General features: G+C 44.7%; 1 protein-coding gene across 1 annotated transcript in view; it reads right to left on the bottom strand.

Annotated features, from left to right (window-relative positions):
• Positions 1-22,002, bottom strand: part of LOC138510283 (transmembrane channel-like protein 2-A) — a 614,464-nt gene that overhangs the window by 291,728 nt on the left and 300,734 nt on the right. The window contains exon 9 of the mRNA XM_069625813.1: positions 21,177-21,365. Coding sequence (XP_069481914.1) covers positions 21,177-21,365 — 189 coding nt within the window. The remainder of the gene's footprint in view (positions 1-21,176; positions 21,366-22,002) is intronic.

Genomic DNA, 22,002 nt, shown 5'->3' with positions numbered 1-22,002 from the left:
GAGGTGGGTGAAGTGGGAACCTCAGGCACCCTTGTGCTACAATCATAGAGTGAAGATGGCATATAATTAGAGCTGGTCAGGGAACAGTAGACCCAAGGGAGTAGTAGCTGGTGTGCAACCAAAGGTCTGGCAATGACACAAAGCCAGTCACATCAGATGGAAAGTGTTTCACCAAGGTAGTAGAAGGAAAGCAAAAGAGGACAGAGACGGAAAGAGAGTGAGAGAGAGACCCTAACATTTACACGAATCTGAGGAAGGTTCAATCAGCCCATGATGGCCCTAAGTAGGCCCAGCCAGTGGCAGTAGGGACCAGACAGGAACATCAAGTTAAAGGTCAGCTCAGAGAGGGGACAGGGAAGGAGTTTGGTGTGCGATCAGTCTGAGTCAGAAATCCCTCCCTCGATCTCCATGATTGTTGCCATGACTGCCATACCAGTCTACATGTAAGAAGTAGGGCTACAGTCAATCTTGGAGTTCGAGACTCTGGAATATTTGCAACTAGCTAGATGGACGAAGAGGAATCAGGACACCCAGAAGCCACAACTGCAGAGGAAGGTTGCTGAGTCAACTTCCATGGAACTAGACCTATAAAGATTCAGACAAACACAACAGGGGCTCAGAAGGCCAACCACCATTTCAGAGAAAAGAGACATTCCATTTGGGAGAAGATCATCCTGACTTTTGTTATAATTATTCTCTTGGGTTATTTTATTTTTGGGGTTTTACCTTTTGCATCCCTGTTGGCCTTCTACTGTATATAGTCTTCTAATAAAACAGGCACTAAACTAACGGTACTCAGCTTTGGCTTCCCCCTGAAATCAGGTGTCCCACATGATATATTGTATGAGACATCGGATAAAGTCGTCTTTGGCTTGTGAACCAATGATGCTACCTCCACCACTGATCCTAAAACAGAGAATCCCTTCCTCCTTCAATAATACAAGAAAAACACTTCTACCCCTCCTTGGCGAACCTTGATAGGAAACTAAGACGTCTCCCCCTATGGGCCATAACTTACCTGTCTCCAAACTTAAGTCTGGAAATGGAGCATGGTTAGTTGCCACACAAACCTGAGCCTCCACCACCTGAGCAGATAGTGGCTATCCAGGCATCCATGCTGACAAGAATTTCTGAGGCCTCTTTCAAATAAGCTGGGATGTATCTATATACCAATGAACCTTTAAACCATGAGGACTCTAATAATATCTGGGATTCTGCAGACAGGGGCAGCAAGCTGGAGTTGGGACCGGTGGGCATTTAAGCCCAGGTTGGAAGTCAGATGTTTTTTAACAGTTAGGGACAACTACAACCAATCTCCTGATCATCCATCCTGTGATACTGTGGGTCCTCAGACTGTAAAGAAGCCAAAGGGAACCAACTGGATTAAAATCAGTCCCAGTATCCCAATACTTCAGACATTGGCCACAAGGTCCCAAGCAGGTTAAGACCCAGATGCGTATCTCAGCTCATTGTAAAGGTGGAATCAAAGAGGGCAGCACAGCTTTGACCAACATGACAAGTTGGTGAAAGGACAATTAACCATCTGCAGGCACATGTAGAGCAGAGGGCTCTGAATGTCCTGAGCCCAAATTAGGCCTGAGGTGCTCAGGGAAGGTATCGTATCCAAGCCCACACTCTATCACAGCTCACAGGTTCAGACCCTCACATTAAGGCTCACCCGGGGTGAGGAGGGAACACAGCATAAATACTGAAAGCCCAGTTCTCAGGTGTGGAGTCTCCAAATTTGAATAGACTAAGAATTTGAGAGCAGAAAGAGAATAGAAGTGCAAAGATAGAAGGGTTTGTAGCAGTGTTGGCAGCTGAGAGAAGGAATCAGCAGCAACAATAACATGGAAGTGGTAATAGGGGGACAGATTCAGGAGGAAGTGATGACACAAATGGTAAAGAATTATCAAAATCAGGAGGTGTTACTGAGATGGATGAAGGAGGAGGTGATTGCATCAGTGGTGGAGAGTGATCGGAATGAGGTAGTGTCAGGAGGACATATCCAGGAGGATGTGAAAGCATCGGTTTTTCAGAGTGAACAAAAGGAGGTGGTGGCATCTGCAAAGAATCATAACGTGGTAGAAACATATAGGGTTCAGTAACAACAGACAGGATGAATCGGTGCTAATAGAAGGGATCTAGGAGGAGGTCTTGACAACAGAGAATGAGATTGTACAGAAGGAGGTACTGGTAGCAGGAGAGACTATTAAGGATGCAATAACATCAAGAGATGAGTATACATCAGAGGAGTTGCTGGGTGTAGGGAAACAACATGAGTAAGTGGCAAAATCAGGAGTCCTGCCAAACCTTAACTGCTGTTGGCAATTAGTTGCTTGTTGAATGTGCTGCAGGCATTACTGGTGGGAGTGAGACATAATGAAGATGTCACCCCTATATCTCAATTGTCTGATGGCTCCACTTCTCAGACCTGCTGCCACTGGATGCTGTGACTTTGTGAAACAACACAAAGTTGAGGAAAGCCTTTAGCAAAAGCATGTGCACTGAAAAGAGTGCTTGCCCTAACTGAATCAGAGATATTTTCTGAGTCTAAGATCAATGGGAATTTACCATCCAACTTACCAGTTGAAGAACATCCCTAAATGTTATAGTTTCCATTTTGAAGTGGTAGTATCCTATCCAGAGATTGAAAAATATGAGATTGATGACAAGGTAGAACATTTTGTCTTTCTTTTTTAGCAGAACGATATTGCTCCATAATGTAAACAAGTAAGGGGGAATTCTTTCAATGGCCACTTTTTCCAGAAGGCTATGAATATCTTGGGATTGTAAAGTTGTCCCGTGCCTGCAGAACCAACATTTTCTAGGGCACGAATGTAGTTTGGGCATTTGTATCCAATCTATCCAAAAAGAATAGCTTGATCTTAAAATGTTTGTTGCCATGTCAGCTGGTTGACTAAAACACACAATTGTGCTTGCTGGTCAATATGAGCATTTGACATATGAAATGTCCTTATGATCTTCACCTACTAGTCAAAAGTGGGCTCCTGATTTGACACCAGTTTTTTTAGTAATACATTATTTGACAGCATTTATCAGTATGGCTCCCACTGAACTTCCCCCATAGCTCTCCCCTACAACCACTACACTATTACCATTGCTTTTCCTTCAAATTGGCCATTCCCCATTCCTGATCCACTGAATACAGTGATGTTTATCAGTGGGTCAGCCTCTCTCCTGGCCCAGCACTGCACTGAATTTGTGTTTTTTTTTAATTTCCTTTTCTTTAAAATACTTACTACCCTGAAACTCACTTCCTAATCCGGTTCGTACTCTGCCCCATTGCCTGCATCCCTGCCTCGCCATCCTGGTACACAGCCACCCATACCCCCTTAACCAAATTTCCTGACTTATCTGCTTTAGCCTTCCAAACAAAGGAGAGTTGACACCTGTGTGCACTCTTTTGTATACACTGGCTCTGCCATGCATTCTCAGCCTTTTCCTATGAGTGTACATGATAATGCACAAATCCCTACTTTTTAGAGAGCAAACTGTGCTCATGTACATATGTGAATGTGTACCACTATATATAGAAAAATGACTGCCCGCCACTTCATATTTGATGAACAGGAGTAACACATAAGCGGTGGAGTGGCCTCTACTACATGGGTGCACAACTTACAGCCCACTGGCCATTTGCGGCCCGCCATGCTGTTTTGTCCGACCCACTAGCAACAAAGACTTTCCTAATGGAGGGCGGCCCGCAAGCAGCATCGGCCGCCCTCCATTAGGAAAAGTCTGTGTTCTCTTCCGGGCCGGACAAAACACTGGCCCTCATTGGCTCAGGGCACACAGACCACGTAGCTCCTACGAGCCACGTAGTGTGTGTGTGCTGCACCAATGGAGTGCCAGCACTACAGCTGGCGTGGTCAATAAGGCTTGATGCCGGAAGGCATTTCAGCCTTGCCACACCAGCCGTAGTACCAGACCGCGCCAGCTTTCCAGCTAGCCTGCCTTCCAGCACGTCCGGTAAGTACAGATTTTGTTTGGGGGGGTGTTTGTTTGTGTGTGTGTGTCAGGTCTTTGTCCTGCTTGTATGTTGAGATGCGGGTGTGGGGTGTGCGTTAGGTCTGCCTGAATGTGTTTGTGTGCAACTGCAGTGTATGTTGGGATACGTAGGAGGGAGGGGGGTGTTTGTCCTGTCTGCCTGAATGTGTTTGTGTGCAAGTGTAGTGTATTTTCAGATCCGGGGGGGGGGGAGTGTGTGTCGGGTCTGCCTGAATGTTGTTTTTTGTGTGCAAGTTCAGTGTAGGTTGAGATACAGGGGCGGGGTGAGTGTCGGGTCTGCCTGAATGTTTGTTGTTGTGCACACATTCAGTGTATGTTGAGATGCAGGGGTGGGGTGTGTGTCGGGTCTGCCTGAATGCGTTTGTGTGCAAGTGCAGTCTATGTTGAGATGCAGAGTGGGGGTGTCAGGTCTGCCTGAATAGGTTTGTGTGCAAGTGCAGTGTATGTTGAGATGCAGGGGGGGAAGTGTGTGTCGGGTCTGCCTGAATATTGGTTTTTGTGTGCAAGTTCAGTGGAGGTTGAGATGCGGGGGTGGGGTGAGTGTCGGGTCTGCCTGAATGTTTGTTGTTGTGTACACGTTCAGTGTATGTTGAGATGCGGGGGTGGGGTGTATGCCGGGTCTGCCTGAATGTGTTTGTGTGCAAGTGCGGTGTATGTTGAGATGCGGAGGGGGGGTGTATCAGGTCTGCCTGAATGTGTTTGTGTGCAAGTGCAGTGTATGTTGAGATGCGGAGGTTGTGTGTGTGTCAGGCTGCCTGAATGTGTTTGTGCGCAAGTGCAGTGTATGTTGAGATGCCAGGGGGCGTTGGGGGTGGGTGGCTGGGGGGTGTCGGGTCTGTCTGAATGTGTTGTGTGCACGTTCAGTGTATTTTGAGATGTATGGGTGCATGCATGTAAGTTTGTTTGGTGAGTTGGGGGGTGGGGGTATGGGTCTGTATGGGTACATAGTGTATTGTTGTAGGTTTGTGAGTTTGTGTGCTGAGTTGGGGGTGTGGGGGTTCGGGTCTGTATGGGTGCATGGTGTATGCTTGTGAGTTTGTGTGCTGAGTTGGGGGTGGGGGGGTTCGGGTCTATATGGGTGCATAGTGTAATGGTGTATGCTTGTGAGTTTGTGTTCTGAGTTGGGGGTGGGGGTTCGGGTCTGTATGGGTGCATGGTGTATTGGTGTATGCTTGTAAGTTTGTGGGCTGAGTTGGGGATGGGGGTTTGGGTCTGTATGGGTGCATGGTGTAAGCTTGTGAGTTTGTATGGTGAGTTGGGCGTCTGTATGGGTGCATGATGTATGATTGTGAGTTTGTGTGCTGGGGTGGGTTGTTCGGGTCTGTATGGGTGCATAGTGTATTGCTGTATGCTTGCGAGTTTGTGTGCTGAGTTGGGGGTGGGGGGTTCATGTCTGAATGGGTGTATGGTGTATGCTTGTGAGTTTGTGTGCTGAGTTGGGGGTGGGGGGTTCGGGTCTATATGGGTGCATAGTGTAATGGTGTATGCTTGTGAGTTTGTGTTCTGAGTTGGGGGTGGGGGTTCGGGTCTGTATGGGTGCATGGTGTATTGGTGTATGCTTGTAAGTTTGTGGGCTGAGTTGGGGATGGGGGTTTGGGTCTGTATGGGTGAATGGTGTATGCTTGTGAGTTTGTATAGTGAGTTGGGCATCTGTATGGGTGCATGATGTATGATTGTGAGTTTGTGTGCTGGGGTGGGGGGTTCGGGTCTGTATGGGTGCATAGTGTATTGCTGTATGCTTGCGAGTTTGTGTGCTGAGTTGGGGGTGGGGGTTCGGGTCTGAATGGGTGTATGGTGTATGCTTGTGAGTTTGTGTGCTGAGTTGGGGGGTGGGGGTTCAGGTCTGTATGGGTGCATAATGTATTGGTGTTTGCTTGTGAGTTTGTGTGCTGAGATGGGGGTTGGGGGTTTGGATCTGTATGGGTGCATGTGTATTGGTGTATGCTTGTAAGTTTGTGTGCTGAGTTGGGAGTGGGGGGTTCGAGTCTGTGTGGGTGCATGGTGTATTCTTCTGAGTTTATGTGCTGAGTTGGGGGTTGGGGGGCTTGGTTTGCATGGCTGCATGGTGTATGCTTGCGAGTTTGTATGCTGAGTTGGGGTGCAGATTTTCGGGTCTGTATGGATACATGGTGTATGCTTGTTAGTCTGTATGCAGGGGTGCGGCAGTTGGGGTCTGTATGAGTATGTATGCATGGTGCATGCTTGGCGGCATGGGGCATAGTGTTTGGTTGGGGAGTGGGGAACATAGGTCATAGTGTTAGGTTGGGGGGTGGGTGCCATGGGGCATAGTGTTTGGTTGTCGGTGGGGTCATTGGGCATAGTGTTTGGTTGGGGGTGGGTGTCATGGGGCATAGTGTTTGGTTGAGGTGTGGGTGTCAAGGGGCATAGTGTTTGGTTGGGGGGGACCATGGGCATAATGTTTGGTTTGGGGTGGGAGCCATGGGGCATAGTGTTTGGTTAGGGGGTGGGGGCCATGGGGCATAGTGTTTGGTTGGGGGGTGGGTGTCATGGGGCATAGTGTTTGGTTGAGGGGTGGGTGCCATGGAGCATAGTGTTTGGTTGGGGTGGGGATCATGGGGCATAGTGTTTGGTTGGGGGGTGGGGGTCATGGGGCATAGTGGTTGGTTGGGGGTGGGTGTCTTGGGGCATAGTGTTTGGTTGAGGGGTGGGTGTCATGGGGCATAGTTTTTGGTTTAAGGGTTTGGTTGGGGTGGGGGTCATGGAACATAGTGTTTGCTTGGGGAGTGGGGGCCATGGGCATAGTGTTTGGTTGGGAGTGGGGGCCATGAGGCATAGTGTTTGGTTGGGGGTGGGTGTCATGGAAATAGTGTTTGGTTGGGTGGTGGGGGCCATGGGGCATAGTGTTTGGTTGAGGGGTGGGTGTCATGGAAATAGTGTTTGGTTGGGTGGTGGGGGCCATGGGGCATAGTGTTTGGTTGGAGTTGGGAGCCCTGGAGCATAGTGTTTGCTTGAGGGGTGGGGGCCATGGGGCATGGTGTTGGGTTGGGGATGGGGGCCATGGAACATAGTATCATACTCCAATAGTGAACCCAATAATAAAGCTAAAACAGGCACAGTTAGGACGTGTACATCCTTTGATTTTTGTGGGAACCTGACTCAACAAAGGCCATACTCCTCTTGGGCAACCGAAACAGCAAAGTATAGCACTCCAAAATAACGGAATGTCCAATAAAGAGTCAATAAAATATATGTAATTTAATTAAACAGATGATATGCAATAACTAAATAGAAATAAATGATAACAATGGAAAATGTGTAGAACAAAATGTAAGTTTGAAATACAAATAGAAATCGTTATACCTTAAAAACGTATTCTTTTTCCATGTGTTTAATAAAAACTGGGGGTTGTAAAGGCCTCCTGCCACGCCCCGCCGTGCCTATCGCCCTACCCACATTTACTTTTCAGGCCCACTATAGCCATCATATAAGGTACTTTCGGTCTTCTGTCAAAATCAGTTGTGCACCCCTGCTCTACTACAACCACCATGGAGAAAACTCTGAGGAAATATATATGCCTAACTATTGAGTGATGTATGGTAGCTAGATAGGTACTGACATCATTGACATTGTTAACAATCAAAAGAACCATTAGGACGTCTGCCTACCATATTCCCAAATTTCCTAAAATGTCTCCCTTTTAGAGCTAACTGAAACATTGAAATTACCTAGGAAAGATATTGCCTCATGACTCCATCTGCTAAATTCTGATAAACAAAGGAAGGAAAACGCTCTAAAATTTGTGAAAAGGGAGGAATTGAGAGTCTATGACAATAAACAGGGAAGTATCTTGCCCAACCCATGTAAGAAAAGGTTACTAATGTACAATTAAACATTAATTTGCAAGAAGAATAGGAATGTTTGTGAAGCAGTTAATTTAATCAGACCAACAACAAGCCATGGCAACAAAATCTTGGGGAAAATAAACATTTAAAATCACATATAGAAAAGTATGAAGGATTTACAGAAATCCCAAATTCAAGACACAAATCAACAATTTAAAATCATTGCATTACAAAGAACATGTCGTGAAAATGCAAGAGCAAACCATGTTAGAAGGCTAACATAGAAACTATATTATTATACAAAATTATTATTATAAAAAATTATTATAAACATTTGAAAAAAAAAAACATGTTAAGAAAACCTTTTGGCACAAAGTTTACCATTTTAATGACTTGAGTTTCAGCTTTAGGGATAGTGGCACACTTGTATGTCCCAGCATTCATCAGGACAGGGCGGGAATGTACAACTGCGAGAATAACACCATGAGTAATCATACTCAGGAAGCATGTTCCACAGAAACCTAAAAGAGGCCCTACAGAACCACTGCACTGCATACTGGGACACAGCTACGATAATATTACTAGAATGCACAGAATTTTACTTCACCCACGCCAACCTGAGAGAATGGTTTTCAGATTGTATTGAATAGATACAAATACCCATCCCCTTTTGAATCATATATGCATCTCATTGTACAATTTCAGAATGAGGGGTTCCATGGGATTTCCTTGCATACTATTTGTATTTAAAAAGAAATGACTCCTTTAAGCTCCCTTGCATTCCTAATTATCTTTTTAAATATCTACGCCATCCACAGGTTGCAAATTATTAACAGATTCTCTCTCAGGCTATGGCACGTGGGCCCTCAATTCAAAATCTGTACTGCCAGCTATACCTGTGAAAGCATACCAGGTTCAATTTAATGAGGTTGCAATTTTAAAAGTTTTACACTTCAACTGCATAAAATGCTATTCTGTATCCTGACACACACGGCTCAAAATATATTTTGCTTTGGATTGGATATTTCCTATTTAATCAATGTGTATTGATACTACCTTCCCAAACCATACTGCGTCTTTGGACTTGACAGGAACATAAACATGGTGGCTGAAGAACCGATATAACTTCATTCAGGGAATTATCATTCTCACTTTAGGTCAGTCTTTAAAGGAATAGAACCAGCAGACACCCTCAAGTGTTCCCAGAGAAGTCTCCCTTTTACCAATTCAGGACAGTTATAGGCCCCCTTCCCTGCAATTTCTCTTGTGGACTGGACTCATACCCTGGAACAGGAATCTTTTTTTCTGCAGCCCATACATTGTTCTTGCTCTGTTTCATCCATCCATAATAATCCCTAATATTGTTCTATGCTTCCATTTCTAATCAAAGATATTCTTATTCTCTGTCATCATGATGCTGCATATTCTAATTGGTAAAGCCCTTTCATTGATTTGCCCAACAGTCAGATACTCTCAGAGAATACACTCCCCCAGTCTTCACTGGATGTTCATATTTCTATATTTGTGATCATAAAAAGGTGGGGGTACAAACTGCTCCCAATACTTCACATGCTAATTGATTTTTATGTTATAATTCAGGGTTGCAGCGCGCAAACTCAATGAAACCTAGATTACTGTAATCTGTCATCATAGGTCTGGGTACTGGTTATGTGACATGAATGTATAGCATATTCATAATTTTATTAACATACATTATTAAAAATCATAATTATATGGCTACAGAATTGTGAGTAATATTTACTTTTGCATATAGGATCAATGGTAAATAACATGTGCTGTTTAAACCAAGGGAAGTACAAAATTGGACATGACCTGTATTTCAACTGAGGGCATCGTGCTCAGGACATCAGTTGTATGCAAACAGCTCTTTGTGATTGATCAGGCACATTTGACAGGCCCCAATGTCCTGCTCCCATTAGACCAATGCACATATTTAGTTTCATGGTGATAGATGCTTCAACATGTCATTTTAAGTGCAATGAAAATTGTTTGAAGCTGGCTATAAAAATGAACAGGTTCTTACCATCAGATGTTAATCTCTACATATACTGCAAACCACAAGTTATTGCAATGTTAAGTTACTTTTCAGGAGTCCCCTGGAAAATATTCACAGAGGTGGGTGTCTCTTTACTATGATTTACAAACTGGGTGTTAAGATGGATTTCTAAAACCTGTCCTCCTGGACCGATTTTAGAAGGCCACCCTAGGTATAGCGAACCAGGGACTCTGGCAGTGTAGCCAAACCGAATCAAGGTAAGCATGGAAAGTGGTCTAGACTAAGGGCCTCATTACACGGTAGGAGGTAACAATGCCGCTGCTAGCGGCATGGCTACTCCCTTACCGCATTCTGGGTCCGGGTAGGCGGTATGGGGACTTACCAGGTCATTCCGACCCTGGAGGACCCGGTAAGTCCCCATGCGAAATACCATTCCACATTCCCGTTCAAGCCCCCATAGGGCTCAATGGGAATGGGGAAGGAGCTAATAACAGTAAGGCAATTTGCGGTACTGTTATTAGCTCTGAAGTCCCTTATCGGGTCCCGTTCTTAACACCTGGTCAGACCAGGCATTAAGGACGGGACCCGCTGAGAGACCTCGTAGTAGGGCACTAAGGTATTACCTGCACCAGTGACCTTACCAGTGCCAGTAATCCCTTAGCGCCTACCGTGTAATGAGGCCCTAAGTCTCAGGAGAGGTGAGTGGGTGTCAGGGGTCCATAATGATTCCACACAGTGAAATACACAATAATTACATTTAGACAGTAAGCAGAAAAAATACTCTATTGTAGGCCCAAAAATACAAGAAGGTAATATTATCACACAACACTCCAAATATAAAACATGTATACAGTCACAGTTAGTTAATACGATGCATACAATTCACCGCAGTACCTGAAAGGGAAGTAGTTAAGCAATTGTATCAGTAGTCTACAGGAATAGGAGTCCAACCTGAATTTAAATGAGGCCTTGAGCCCAAAAATTCACAAAGTACCTTTACAAGAAAGGATAAAGTTAGGAACTGTTCCTGTGGGTGTAAAGATTGGTCCAGAAGATGTTCAAAGGGATTTACAGGTGAGTAAAGTATTTTTCCTAGCTTCTCCAGTAGCTTTTCAACAGACATTTAAAAAGGAATGGAATGGAATATAAATCAAACTTCTTCACATACTTTATAATGCAGGAGATAGGGGCATCAGTAAGTATTGTGACTACTCACTTCCCTTACTCCGATTTTCCCAAAGGACTTTGCAGGTGAAATGGGGGTTACTGAAAGTAGTGTGATGACTCCTATGGAGTCATCACTAAACCCCAACCTAAAGCCTCCTCCCATGTGGCATGGGGAAGGAAGCCACTATCTGATCCTAACCCTGGGGATGGTATCATGAGGGAGGATCACATGAGAGGTGATGGCTGTCAAGGGGAAGTGGTGACTCTTTTGGGAGAGACACAGTATTCATCTTCTTATGAGGATGAGTTTCCCAAATTTGTAATGGCATGATGTCATCGTACAAGTCCCTCCTATTAAAATATCCAAAAGAACATGTTGCGAAAAGTATTTCAATTAGGAATTAAATGTAGCTTTCTTAGATCTGCATACAGCTTCTGATTCTGTTTTGAGAGAAGCTCTATGGAAGATTGTGTTAACTAGAAAATCCCCCTCTCTCCTGGTCTCGATACTCAGAATGCTATATAAAAACTCTTTGGCAACAGTACGGTATGGCCTTGGGGGCGAGGAGACGCATTTGTTTCAGGTTAATAAAGATGTCAGACAGGGGTGCATCCTGGGTCCTATTCTCTTCAATGTATATAATCAGGAAAATATAGATGCTTTGATGAGAGAATGCCAGGACTGCCCTAAAATGGCCAATAACTAATATCCTGCACTTTTTCACGCATTTGAAGTGGTTATCCTTTCCACTACGCCCCAAGGCCTGAAAAAATCATTAAACATCTTTTTTTTTATCAAAATGGAAAGAGCTGTATCTCGAGGTTAATACAGAGAAATCCACAGTAGTGGTTTTCAAAACAAAGTTTGCAAAAAGTAGTGCCCTGATTGTCGAGGTGAATGGTGTTCCTATGCAGCAGGTTGGGTTTTTTGACTATTTGGGAGTGTGGTTCCATGAGACTGGTGGCTGGAACTCAGAGGAGGAAACATCGGGAATAATACTGGGGAAATCTAGTGGGGCCATTAGATCTTTCCCTATACGTCAAGAGAGCCGATCAGTTTCACCAGCCCTTAACCTTTTCAAAAACCATGCCCTTCCTGCAGCTCCTTATCGCTCGGAAATATGGCGACAGAAAGCCCCAGGGAAAATGGATCTCTGAGAACACAAGTTTCTAAAGAAACTGCTCATACTTCCAGAAAGAGCTCCGTTGGAGTTGGTACATTTAGAGCTTGATCTTAACTGTTGCGTCTCAGCTGGCCCTCAAACCTGCGTTATATTGGATATAATTATGGCAAAATGAGGGGCTGGAGAGTTATCAGGGTGCACTGCCGTATCTAATGGCCATGGAGGATGGTAAAGGTTTGGGCAGTGTGGTCATGTTAAAAATCCTTTGCAAGCCCTTGAAGAAAGTGAATTTTGTGAAATCCCTATGGCTTCTTCTCAACGGTCTATTAAAGGCCTAACAACATCTGCCAAGGAAAGAGTAAAAGGCCCAACTTGCAATGAAAGCCAAGACTCTTAAGACTGGGAGAGAATATATTGAATTGGGCCTGGCACATGGATTCCCGAGCTACCTAGATGTAATTAACCCAGCGTATGACAGATCCCTGTATTTACGGATGAGGTTTGGAATACTCCCGGTAGCCTCATTTGCAAAAGCATGGAAAAATGCAGAGGTGGGGAAATGCCCCATGTATGCGGCTGCTTGTGAAACCCGTCACATTTCATATTGGTTTGCCCTAGTACAGTCATTCTGGCAAAATTGTATTTGAGACCAATTCTGTGGGCTGTGGGAGTCCGCTGCGTAGCAGAAATAGTGCGGTTCTTTAGATAATCCATGTCTCCAAGTGTTGTCTTTTCAGCCGCAGGATATTTGCAGAGGGCCTGGCTGAAAAGAAAGAGGGCCCTGAACTAGACTCTAAAATGTAGTGTTTTACTTTCTGAACTTAGGTATTGCAATACAATTATTAGGCCCAATGTTTGATCGTTAAAATGTGGTTTGACGCTGCAAGCATTGCTCTCCTCTATTTTACTGTATTTTCTTTTTAATGTCATGTTTTTTTATTATATTATATGTTATTAAGAAATATGGGGACTTTTTATTGAGCATTTTTTATGTACAATGCAATGTGATACTTAAAGTATTTATAATAACGAATAAAAGTTTTTCAAGACAAGAGAAGAATAAATATAACATTCTCTAATTGTAATGATAATGTCTAAAATAGAGGTTCAAAATCCAATGTTAAAATACCAACCTTTTATGCAAAATTCCCTAACTCTGACAATGTGAATTTCACAAAGCAATTCAAAATAATTGAACATAAAAAACCCAAACCCATTATGAACCTCAGGATCCCAAATGCCCTTGGTACTGGGACGACTAAGAGAGGCCCAGCGTTAGTAAGGATCAACAATGCCATTAACCATATGGTGCGGTATAGTTGTTGTTGATAACAACACCTGAGCGGGACATATACACTCAGGAATGAGTTGCAAGTGTCAAAGGACGCTGAAGAAGAATCTGAGGCAGAGGCAGACCAGAATGCTGGGTCAAACACAGAAGAAGAACGAAGACCACCAGCTGATACCAACATGAGATATGAAGGCCAGTGGCATGGAAGAGTAAGCGCAGCGGGAAGCAGTGTCTGGCAAAGAATCCTGACCGAGAGAGAGATGTTCTCCCAGCCCGACCAGAAACGCTTCAGTGTGCATGAGGACCACTGGAGCTGTCGGAGCACTGGGAAGAAGATGTGCAAACTGCAGGAGTTATGCTGGAGCTGACAGGAAGGCAGAAAGAAGTCAAAAGGTCCACTGCTGCACCAGCAAAGGAACAGGAGACCCCAAAACAGACTTGTGAGTTAGCCTAAATCTAACAGTAACCCCAGGGTGCTCTGAATAGACCATGTATCAACAAAACAATAATTGTGAATACTGAACAGTTAAATAAATACAAGAGCATCATTCCCCTTACCTGGTACACTAATTGGGGTAACCTATAACCCACATTGCCAACAGCCAAGAGGCTGTGAAGAAGCAAAAGAAAGGCAACTAGGGTGCAATTTCCCTTACCTGGGACACCAATTGGGCAAAATCTAAACCTGCATTGCCAACAGCCAAGAGCCTGTAAAGGAGCAGAAGAAAGGCAACACAGGCACAACTTTACTTATTTGGGATAACAACTAGCGTAGACATGCAACCCACATTTCCAACAGCCAAGAGGCTGCAAAGCAGCAGAAGAAAGGCATCAAGGGTGCAACCACCCCCCATTATCTGGGACACCAACTGGGGGAGACTTGTAACCCACATTACCAAAGGTCATGAAGCCATAAAAAGAAGCAGACATTGTTCAAACCTCCCCACAAATGATAATGGTGTGGAGAAGCTTGGAACAACTATTGCCACAAAGCATCATTTTATTTGTAGGAGTTTACATCCTGGCAGGCGAGTAAACCAGCAAAGGGACCAATAGTAGGTAGTCCTGGCAGGCGAGTGGGCCAGTAAAGAATATGTTGTTCTGGTGGCAAAGAAGTGTAATGAAAATAACTTATTAAAGATAATTCATTTGAAGAACAAGTGTGGCATTATCAGAAATAGTTGCTGTGCTATCCTAACAAAAGTAATTCATTTGAAGGAGAAAGGTGATATGCTGACAATTGCTTTCATTTATGAACTTGTGTTTTTGAAAGAACGACATTTATGCTTTCCCAAGGGGAATATTGTGAAAGACCAATTGTTTTGAAGTTGTGGAACAATGACGTGAAAGAGACATTTACTTTAACATGTGGAAAGTCGCCTTGGAAGGAAAAAATTGTGTGTGTTGAATTGAATAGAACTTTACCAAAATATAACTTCTCCAAAGGTATTCCTGTATTGATTCAGGGGAAGGGAATGTGACCCTGGTCACAAGGAGTACTTTTCAAAGCTTGCAAGTTTGAACATTTTGAATTGAAGACAGACAAATGTTCCTTGTGTTATGTTTGTTGAATGTATCAGTGTGAGGGTCACCAGGTCATCTTTCTTTAGTTAGTTTGCTAGGTAGGGATTTCCTTGTTAGAATAGGGAAAGATAGGCATTTATCCAACCATATTCATTTACTAAAATGGCAAACATTGATCAAAATGTACCTTTGTGTTTGTCTCGCACTTCTGACCCCTCACAGTGGGTTTTTCTGCTGTTGGATCCAGTAGACGATGCCCAGGAGCTGAGGGTGCAAGGAAGTTTTTGATTGGGTCCAGGAGCTGAGTGCAATCCTTTCCAGTGAAGAAATACAACAGGCACCATTGCAGGACTCTTAAGGACACTCTACCAGATGTGGGAAGGTAGGTGCCAGTGACAGTCACTGCAAACGGGCAACAGCAGTTGTCTCCGTAGTCATGAACAAAGGAAGCCTCCAAGAAAAAGGTCAGTTGATGGAGGGATGCTCAAATCTGGCAGGAAAGTGAATTGTAGGATTAGCTGCAGACCACTGAAGCTCTGTTAAGAAAAGTGGAACAGCGATGCTTCTGGTATGGTAGCCCAAAACATAGCTGGTCAGTCCACTGGGTGGTCCAGTAACACTTCCGAAAGGTTCCAGGCTGCAGGATTGTGAGAAGGCATCAAGACTGGTTGGTCCCACTAGTCCAAAGGGTTGGAGCACCAGTGAGGGTCTTCTGAGATCAAGTAGTCCAGCAGGGCTTCACCTAGGCAGCAGCAATAATGGTCACCAGGCCTCTTCAGGAATCATCCTCAGGTCTTCAGTCATCTGCACAGCTACAAAGGATAATTGGCTCCTTTTCTGATCTGTTAGAATGGCTGCAGGACTACTCTTCTTATCCTAAATTCAGGTGAGAGATCATATTAGAAGGGGGTACTTTTTTTTGCCTATGAATAGTGTGGTCAAATCTCTCAAAAGACTTTGTGGATATGTCACACAACCTTGACATCCCAGGCACGCAAAGCGCGTAGCAAAGGCATGAGTTGATAACTAGGTGTAAGGCCCCGGATGAGTCTAGCTGCTTTGTTCTGGATGCTGCTTGTAGTTGCTGTTAGAGATTGTTGGGTGACCCAAAACAAGACACACGTCACCTGCAATCTTTGGAACATAATTAGAAAAGGAAGGAAGGGAGGTTTTGCTTCAGAACATGCACCTGTAAATGGGACATCTTTGTGAGCTTGTCAACATGGAAGGCACAGATCATAAGATTATCAGAATTAAGTCATATAGGAAACAAGAGTTGGAGTTTCTTGTAGGGAGAGAGACCAAGCATATTGATCAAAAGTATTATTTTATTGCATCTTTGAGCCAAGGCAATGTTTGCCTTAATCCTAATACTGAACAGTATTAGAACTAGTGCACACATTACCCTGGTGCAAACATACATTGAAAAATATGTGTATGTTCACTGGGGCATATTAACCTAATGCAAATACTGTGCAAATTTGAACCTTCACCAGTGGAAAGCTTATGTAATGTATCCCCAGGTGTGCAGACACTGCAGGGAATTAGAATTTCTTTGTCTCACTGCTATCAGCCATCTCGGCCCTCTCATAATGCCAAAAGGTGGTAAGACTCTGAATACAATTCTGAATGTAAGTCACTACTAGCAAAACAAAGAAGGTGATGGTCAGAAGGTTTATAATTAATCTTAACCTCTGGCATTGCTCTGGGCAATCATCCAGACCACTGTTCGTCAACTGCCAAGCCATTTCTAATGGGGAAAGACCATAAGCAAATCAGGCTTGGTCCTACCCCAAACGGGACAGTCCAGCCCGAACTGCTAGCTCCCATCTCTTCTGCACGAGACTGCACGCATCCCCAAACATGTTTTAGCATTGGTGGGCCTCATCAGTGAGGAGCAGCTTGGGTCTCTAGGAACAGCAGGCACAGGACCCACGCCTGGGCATACCCATCCCACTCTGGGTGATTACAGCAAAACAAAAGAGGTGATGGCTGGAAGGTTTAGAATTGATCTTAACCTCTGGCATTACTGTGGGCAACCATCCAGACCATCGTTCTTCCCCTGCCAAGCCATCACAAAAGGGGAAAGACCCTGTCTCTTCAATGTCTACTTGGCCCCTTTGGCACACCTTATCTCTACCTTCTCCTGTAAACTTCATTGTTATTCTGATGACACTCAGCTCTCCTTTAGGCTACCCTAGCCTCCTCTCTACTCTCACGCATTCCAGATGCTCTACCCGTGATTGAGCAGTGGTGCGCCTCTACCAATCTCTGCCTTAATGCCAGTAAGACTGAGATCCTTCTCTTTGGGACCACTGCTCCCGCTTTCCCTCTCTCACTCTGGCCACCCTCCTTGGGCCCTCTTCCTTTGCCTTCCTGTGAGGCTAAAAACTTTGGTGTCATCTTCAACTTCACTCTCACCTCTCTTCACATCACAGTCCTTGCCAAGAAGGTCCAGTACCAGCTGCACCTCCTGTGAGGTATTCTTCATTTCCTCACTTTCCCCCAGAGCCCGGGTTCTCTCTAGGCTGGACTACTGCAACATCCTTGTCTCAATCTGCCTTCCTCTACTCTCCGCCCTCTGCAACTAATCCAGAACAGGACTGCAAGACTTGTCCATGGCCTCAAGGCCAGGGAACATATGTCTCCAGCCCTAAAATATCTCCACTGGCTCCCTGTGGCTGCAAGGATCAAGTTCAAGACCCTCTATGCTGTCCACAAGGCATTCTGGATCTGGGGCCCACACTACATCCAACTCTCTCTTCCTAAACATCTTCCTTCTCTAGTCCTTTGTTCAGCCACCTCCAACTATCTGAGGGTCAGATGCTTCTCCAGGCGGACCGTGGGGGGTAGATCTCTCTCCTCTGCAGGTGCCTCCTTCTGGAATGGTCTCCATGCCCTCTCAAACTTGAGCCAGACCACCTGTAGTTCACGGAATCAGCTCAAGACCTTCCTCTTCGCTTCTGCTTTTTCTCTCTCTCTCCTCTGTTGACCATCCTGTATACTGCGCTGACTTGCTGCCTGGCTACCTTCAGAGTCTCATGGCTTTCAGGCCCCCCGTTGACCAGTAGCTCCTGCACTACCTCCAAGCCAACCTCTCGCTTAGGAGCTGTATCTGGAACCCTACTTATCCCAAGCCCTGTTGCCCTGGCTGCACTTACTCAGAGCATTGCTGCCCTGATTTCACTTCCCCGTTCCCTCCCCTTGGCACTTCCCGTCTCCTTCCCCCTTGTACTTTGCGTCTCGCACTTGCATGATTTGAATGACACAAGGCCTGGTAAGATCGGTTCTTTTGTCCTCCCTCTGTCTTCCCTCCTTTGTCTTGTCACGCCTAGAAACACTTGTGTACAGGCGCATTAGAAATGACTTAACACATCATATCATATCATATGCAATTCAGGCTTGGTCCCACACCAAACGGGGCAGTCCAGCCCGAACTGTTAGGTCACATCCCTTCTGCAAGCATATTAATCAAGTGTATTGTTTAATTGTATTTTTGGACCAACGCAATATTTCCCTTAATGCTAATACAGAACAGTATTAGTACTAGGGCAAACATTACCCTGGTGCCACCATACATTGAAAGAATATGTCTATTTTCACTGGGCATATTAACCCAATGTGAATACTCTGCAAATATCAACTTGCACCATTGGAAAGCTTATGTAATGTGGCCCCTCTCATACTTCCAGAAGGTGGTACAACTCGGAATATAATAATGAATGTAAGTTACTATTACACGGATGGCGGTAATGGTTAACGGTCACCGTTAATGGTAACGGTGACCGTTAACCATTACCGCCTTACTACAAGGTCCCTTGCTTTTGCAGGTGTTAAAAACCAACCCGCTAAGGGACCTTGGTGCTAATTACGGCACCGCAAAATTGCGGTAATTAGCACCTTCCCCATTCCCATTATGCCCTATGGGAATGGGGAAGGGCAGTGGTGGAAGGGGGAATTACCGCCCCGCCAACCTTGGAATGGGGCGGTAATTCCCCCTTCCACCAAGGCGGTGCCGGTATTTTACCGGCATGGACCAAGGTGCTAATAGCACCTTGGTCCATGTGCTAATACCGCCATCCGTGTAATGAGGCATTAGTCAAATATGTCATGCAAATCAAAAATATCAGTTCCTAGTCCACACACACTGATATTTATTTCTGGGTCAATTGAGAGGCATGTGGTTCGAAAGTTCAAAAATGGATTATTATATTCAATTGGAAGTTTGAAGAGAATAACAGATCTCTTAAAGGACGAGGTTGTTAAGAATGATCGCAACAATAAAAACATAGAGGGGTGGACGAGGGCATTGATTACAGAATGATAAACATTTCTGGGACTAAATGAGGTGTATTTTTGGTTCAAATGAAAGAGGATGCCACGTATAAATGATTGATGTATCTAGAGCAAAACATGTTTATTGTCTTGTTCTTTCCATTGGTGATTGAACAAGCGTTGGTTAAGCTAAGAAGACAAGACCGGAGACTGGGAGTAGGGAGTCAGAATATGCAGAGGCAGATCAGTAAATTAAGCACTTGCTTTAAAGACATGTGTGTGTCCTGCAATTACTCTTCCAAACGACTCCCCACTTCATCGTCCCACGGCCAGTATGTTGATTACCTTTAAACTGGGAAATAATAGCAACTTTTATAACAGAACTTAGATGCAGAAAGCCTCTGACTTGGAGTGATATAAAAGAAAGAGGCGCTTTTCTATATCCCCACTACATGGATTTGAAGCAATCTGTGGGAATAACCAAATTCTAGGGTGGCGTTTCACAAGTAAGGGTTTGTAACCTAGGGCCTCATTACACGGACGGCGGTAAGGGTTAACGGTCACCGTTAATGGCAACCGTGACCGTTAACCCTTACCGCCGTACTACGAGGTCCCTTAGCGGGTTGGAGTTTTAACGCCTGCTTTTTGCAGGCGTTAAATACCAACCCGCTAAGGGACCTCGGAGCTAATTACGGCACCGCAAAATTGCGGTGCCGTAATTAGCGCCTTCCCCAGTCCCATAGAGCCCTATGGGGCAGAAATGGGAATGGGGAAGGGCAATGGCGGAAAGGGGATTTACTGCCCCTCCAACCTTGGAATGGGGCGGTAAATCCCCTTTCCGCCAAGGCGGTGCCGGTATTTTACCGGCATGGTCCAGGGTGCTAATAGCACCCTGGACCACCGCCTTCCGTGTAATGAGGCCCCTAGTCTTCTCTTAAACCAGGATATGGTGTTTGGACTCACAAAGGATTTACTACGAGCATCTCTGACTTACTCCTGACTTACTCCGAGTAATTACGGAGTAAGTTCGAGTCATTAATAGTAACTTCTTTGTAAATTGGCCCCTCGAATTCCAGAAAACCCTAGTAAGCAAATGGTACACATAAAGGGGGTTTGCCAACAAAGGCATTAGATCCCCATCAGGCCTCCTAATGCACATATGTTTTGAACTATGAGGCCATCAATCAGTGAGTTTAAAAGGGCAAAGCAGTAGGTTTCTTCAAAAGCCTTACTACTTAATTTTGTTTTAGGAATTCGACATCTGACGCGCCACATTGCTTAAGTAATCATTCAGGAAAGATGTTGAAACCTTGTCTTTTGAAGCTAAAGCTTTGAAATGATTCCTTGATCAGAACAACACTTCTCTGAAAACCAGCAGGTAAAGCCAGGAACATTTGAAGCGTAACAGTGAACAGTCCTTCGATTACACAACTCCAGAAGTGGCATGCAAGGCCGCACTGTGATGAACAGAATGGTATGTAATGGCTGGTTTGTATCACACAAAAACATAACAGCGCATCAAAGCAAATGCGATAACAACGCATGTAAAATAACGCATTTCAATGAAAATATATATGGGGGTTGGGGTAGTCATTAAAGTGGGGGATGTCGGGGAGAGGAACAGATACATGGGGGTTGGGTTGGGGTAATCGTTAAAGGGGGGGTGTTGGGTAATTGACTGCGGGGGTCTCCGCCGCATTTATTTTCATTGAAATTCGTGGTTACAAAATTCGTTGCAGTCGCATTCTCAGTTAAAGGATGCAATGAATTCCGGTTTGGACAAGAACCAGCTTTCCAAGAGATGGTGTGTGCACGCGCCAACATTGTTGCATACTTCAAGGTAAGGCACGTGCTGAGGCTAACTGCATCGCCAACTGCCAGTGGCAACCCACACACTTTTCAGTTTGAAGTCTAAGAAACAAAATCTAATTCATTCAACTCACCTCATTGCTCTCATACCATCCAGCATTATCCATTTGCTTAAATTTCTGTGATCTTTTTACCACAAAGTAAATCAGATAACCGCTTCCACCCAAGCAAACTAATATGAAAACATTCGCCAAAACGCGAAGGAACCTTCTCAAATGAATATTTTCATCCTTTGTATTTTCCTGCTCATCCACTATGGACTCCTGTGCATGTGAAAAGAAAAACATACATGAGGCAGCGTAAACCAGACTTACAATGCAGCATGCTCACAAATACAGAGGGCAAATGGGCGGAGACAGGTGTTCTAAATTAGCACACGCAAGATTTGTAAATATTACATTCAATGGAAGGCGTGTGTGTTTGAAAATAGTCTGTTGAATACTAGCAGTGCATCAACCTCTCACCTTTTACTGATTCTGGATTGATAACACATCTTTAAAGGTCAAATACGTATTAGATTTGGATCTGCAAGAACTATCAGTCAAGAATTATTAATAACTATCATTAGTACATGGGGCTGGGTGAGCAACCAATCCAATTGCTCAGATCGTGGGCTGAACCTACTGTTCCAAGCACGCTTTCCAAGCAACCTTCTTATTGTCGTGCTCCGCCCCAGCCCCACACACCTGATTACCATGGCGGTGGCACCCTCCACCGCTGCTGCGGCTGCCTCCTCCCGCTGTCCTCGATGGCCGCCATGGAAATGGAATTCCTGATCCACAGTGGTCAGCTTTAGTGAGTATTTTATTTGAATTAATGGGGCGCCATGAGGAATCCCGTTCATTCAAACAAAATACTTTGCTCTCATCAGGCCAGTTTATCGGATTGGCAATCCGGGAT

This window comes from Ambystoma mexicanum, chromosome 6p, assembly GCF_040938575.1.
Source record: "Ambystoma mexicanum isolate Mex_15411 chromosome 6p, UKY_AmexF1_1, whole genome shotgun sequence".
Lineage (NCBI taxonomy): Eukaryota > Metazoa > Chordata > Amphibia > Caudata > Ambystomatidae > Ambystoma > Ambystoma mexicanum.
The sequence above is the reverse complement of the archived record's forward strand: the minus strand, read 5'-3'. Positions and strand labels throughout refer to the sequence as shown.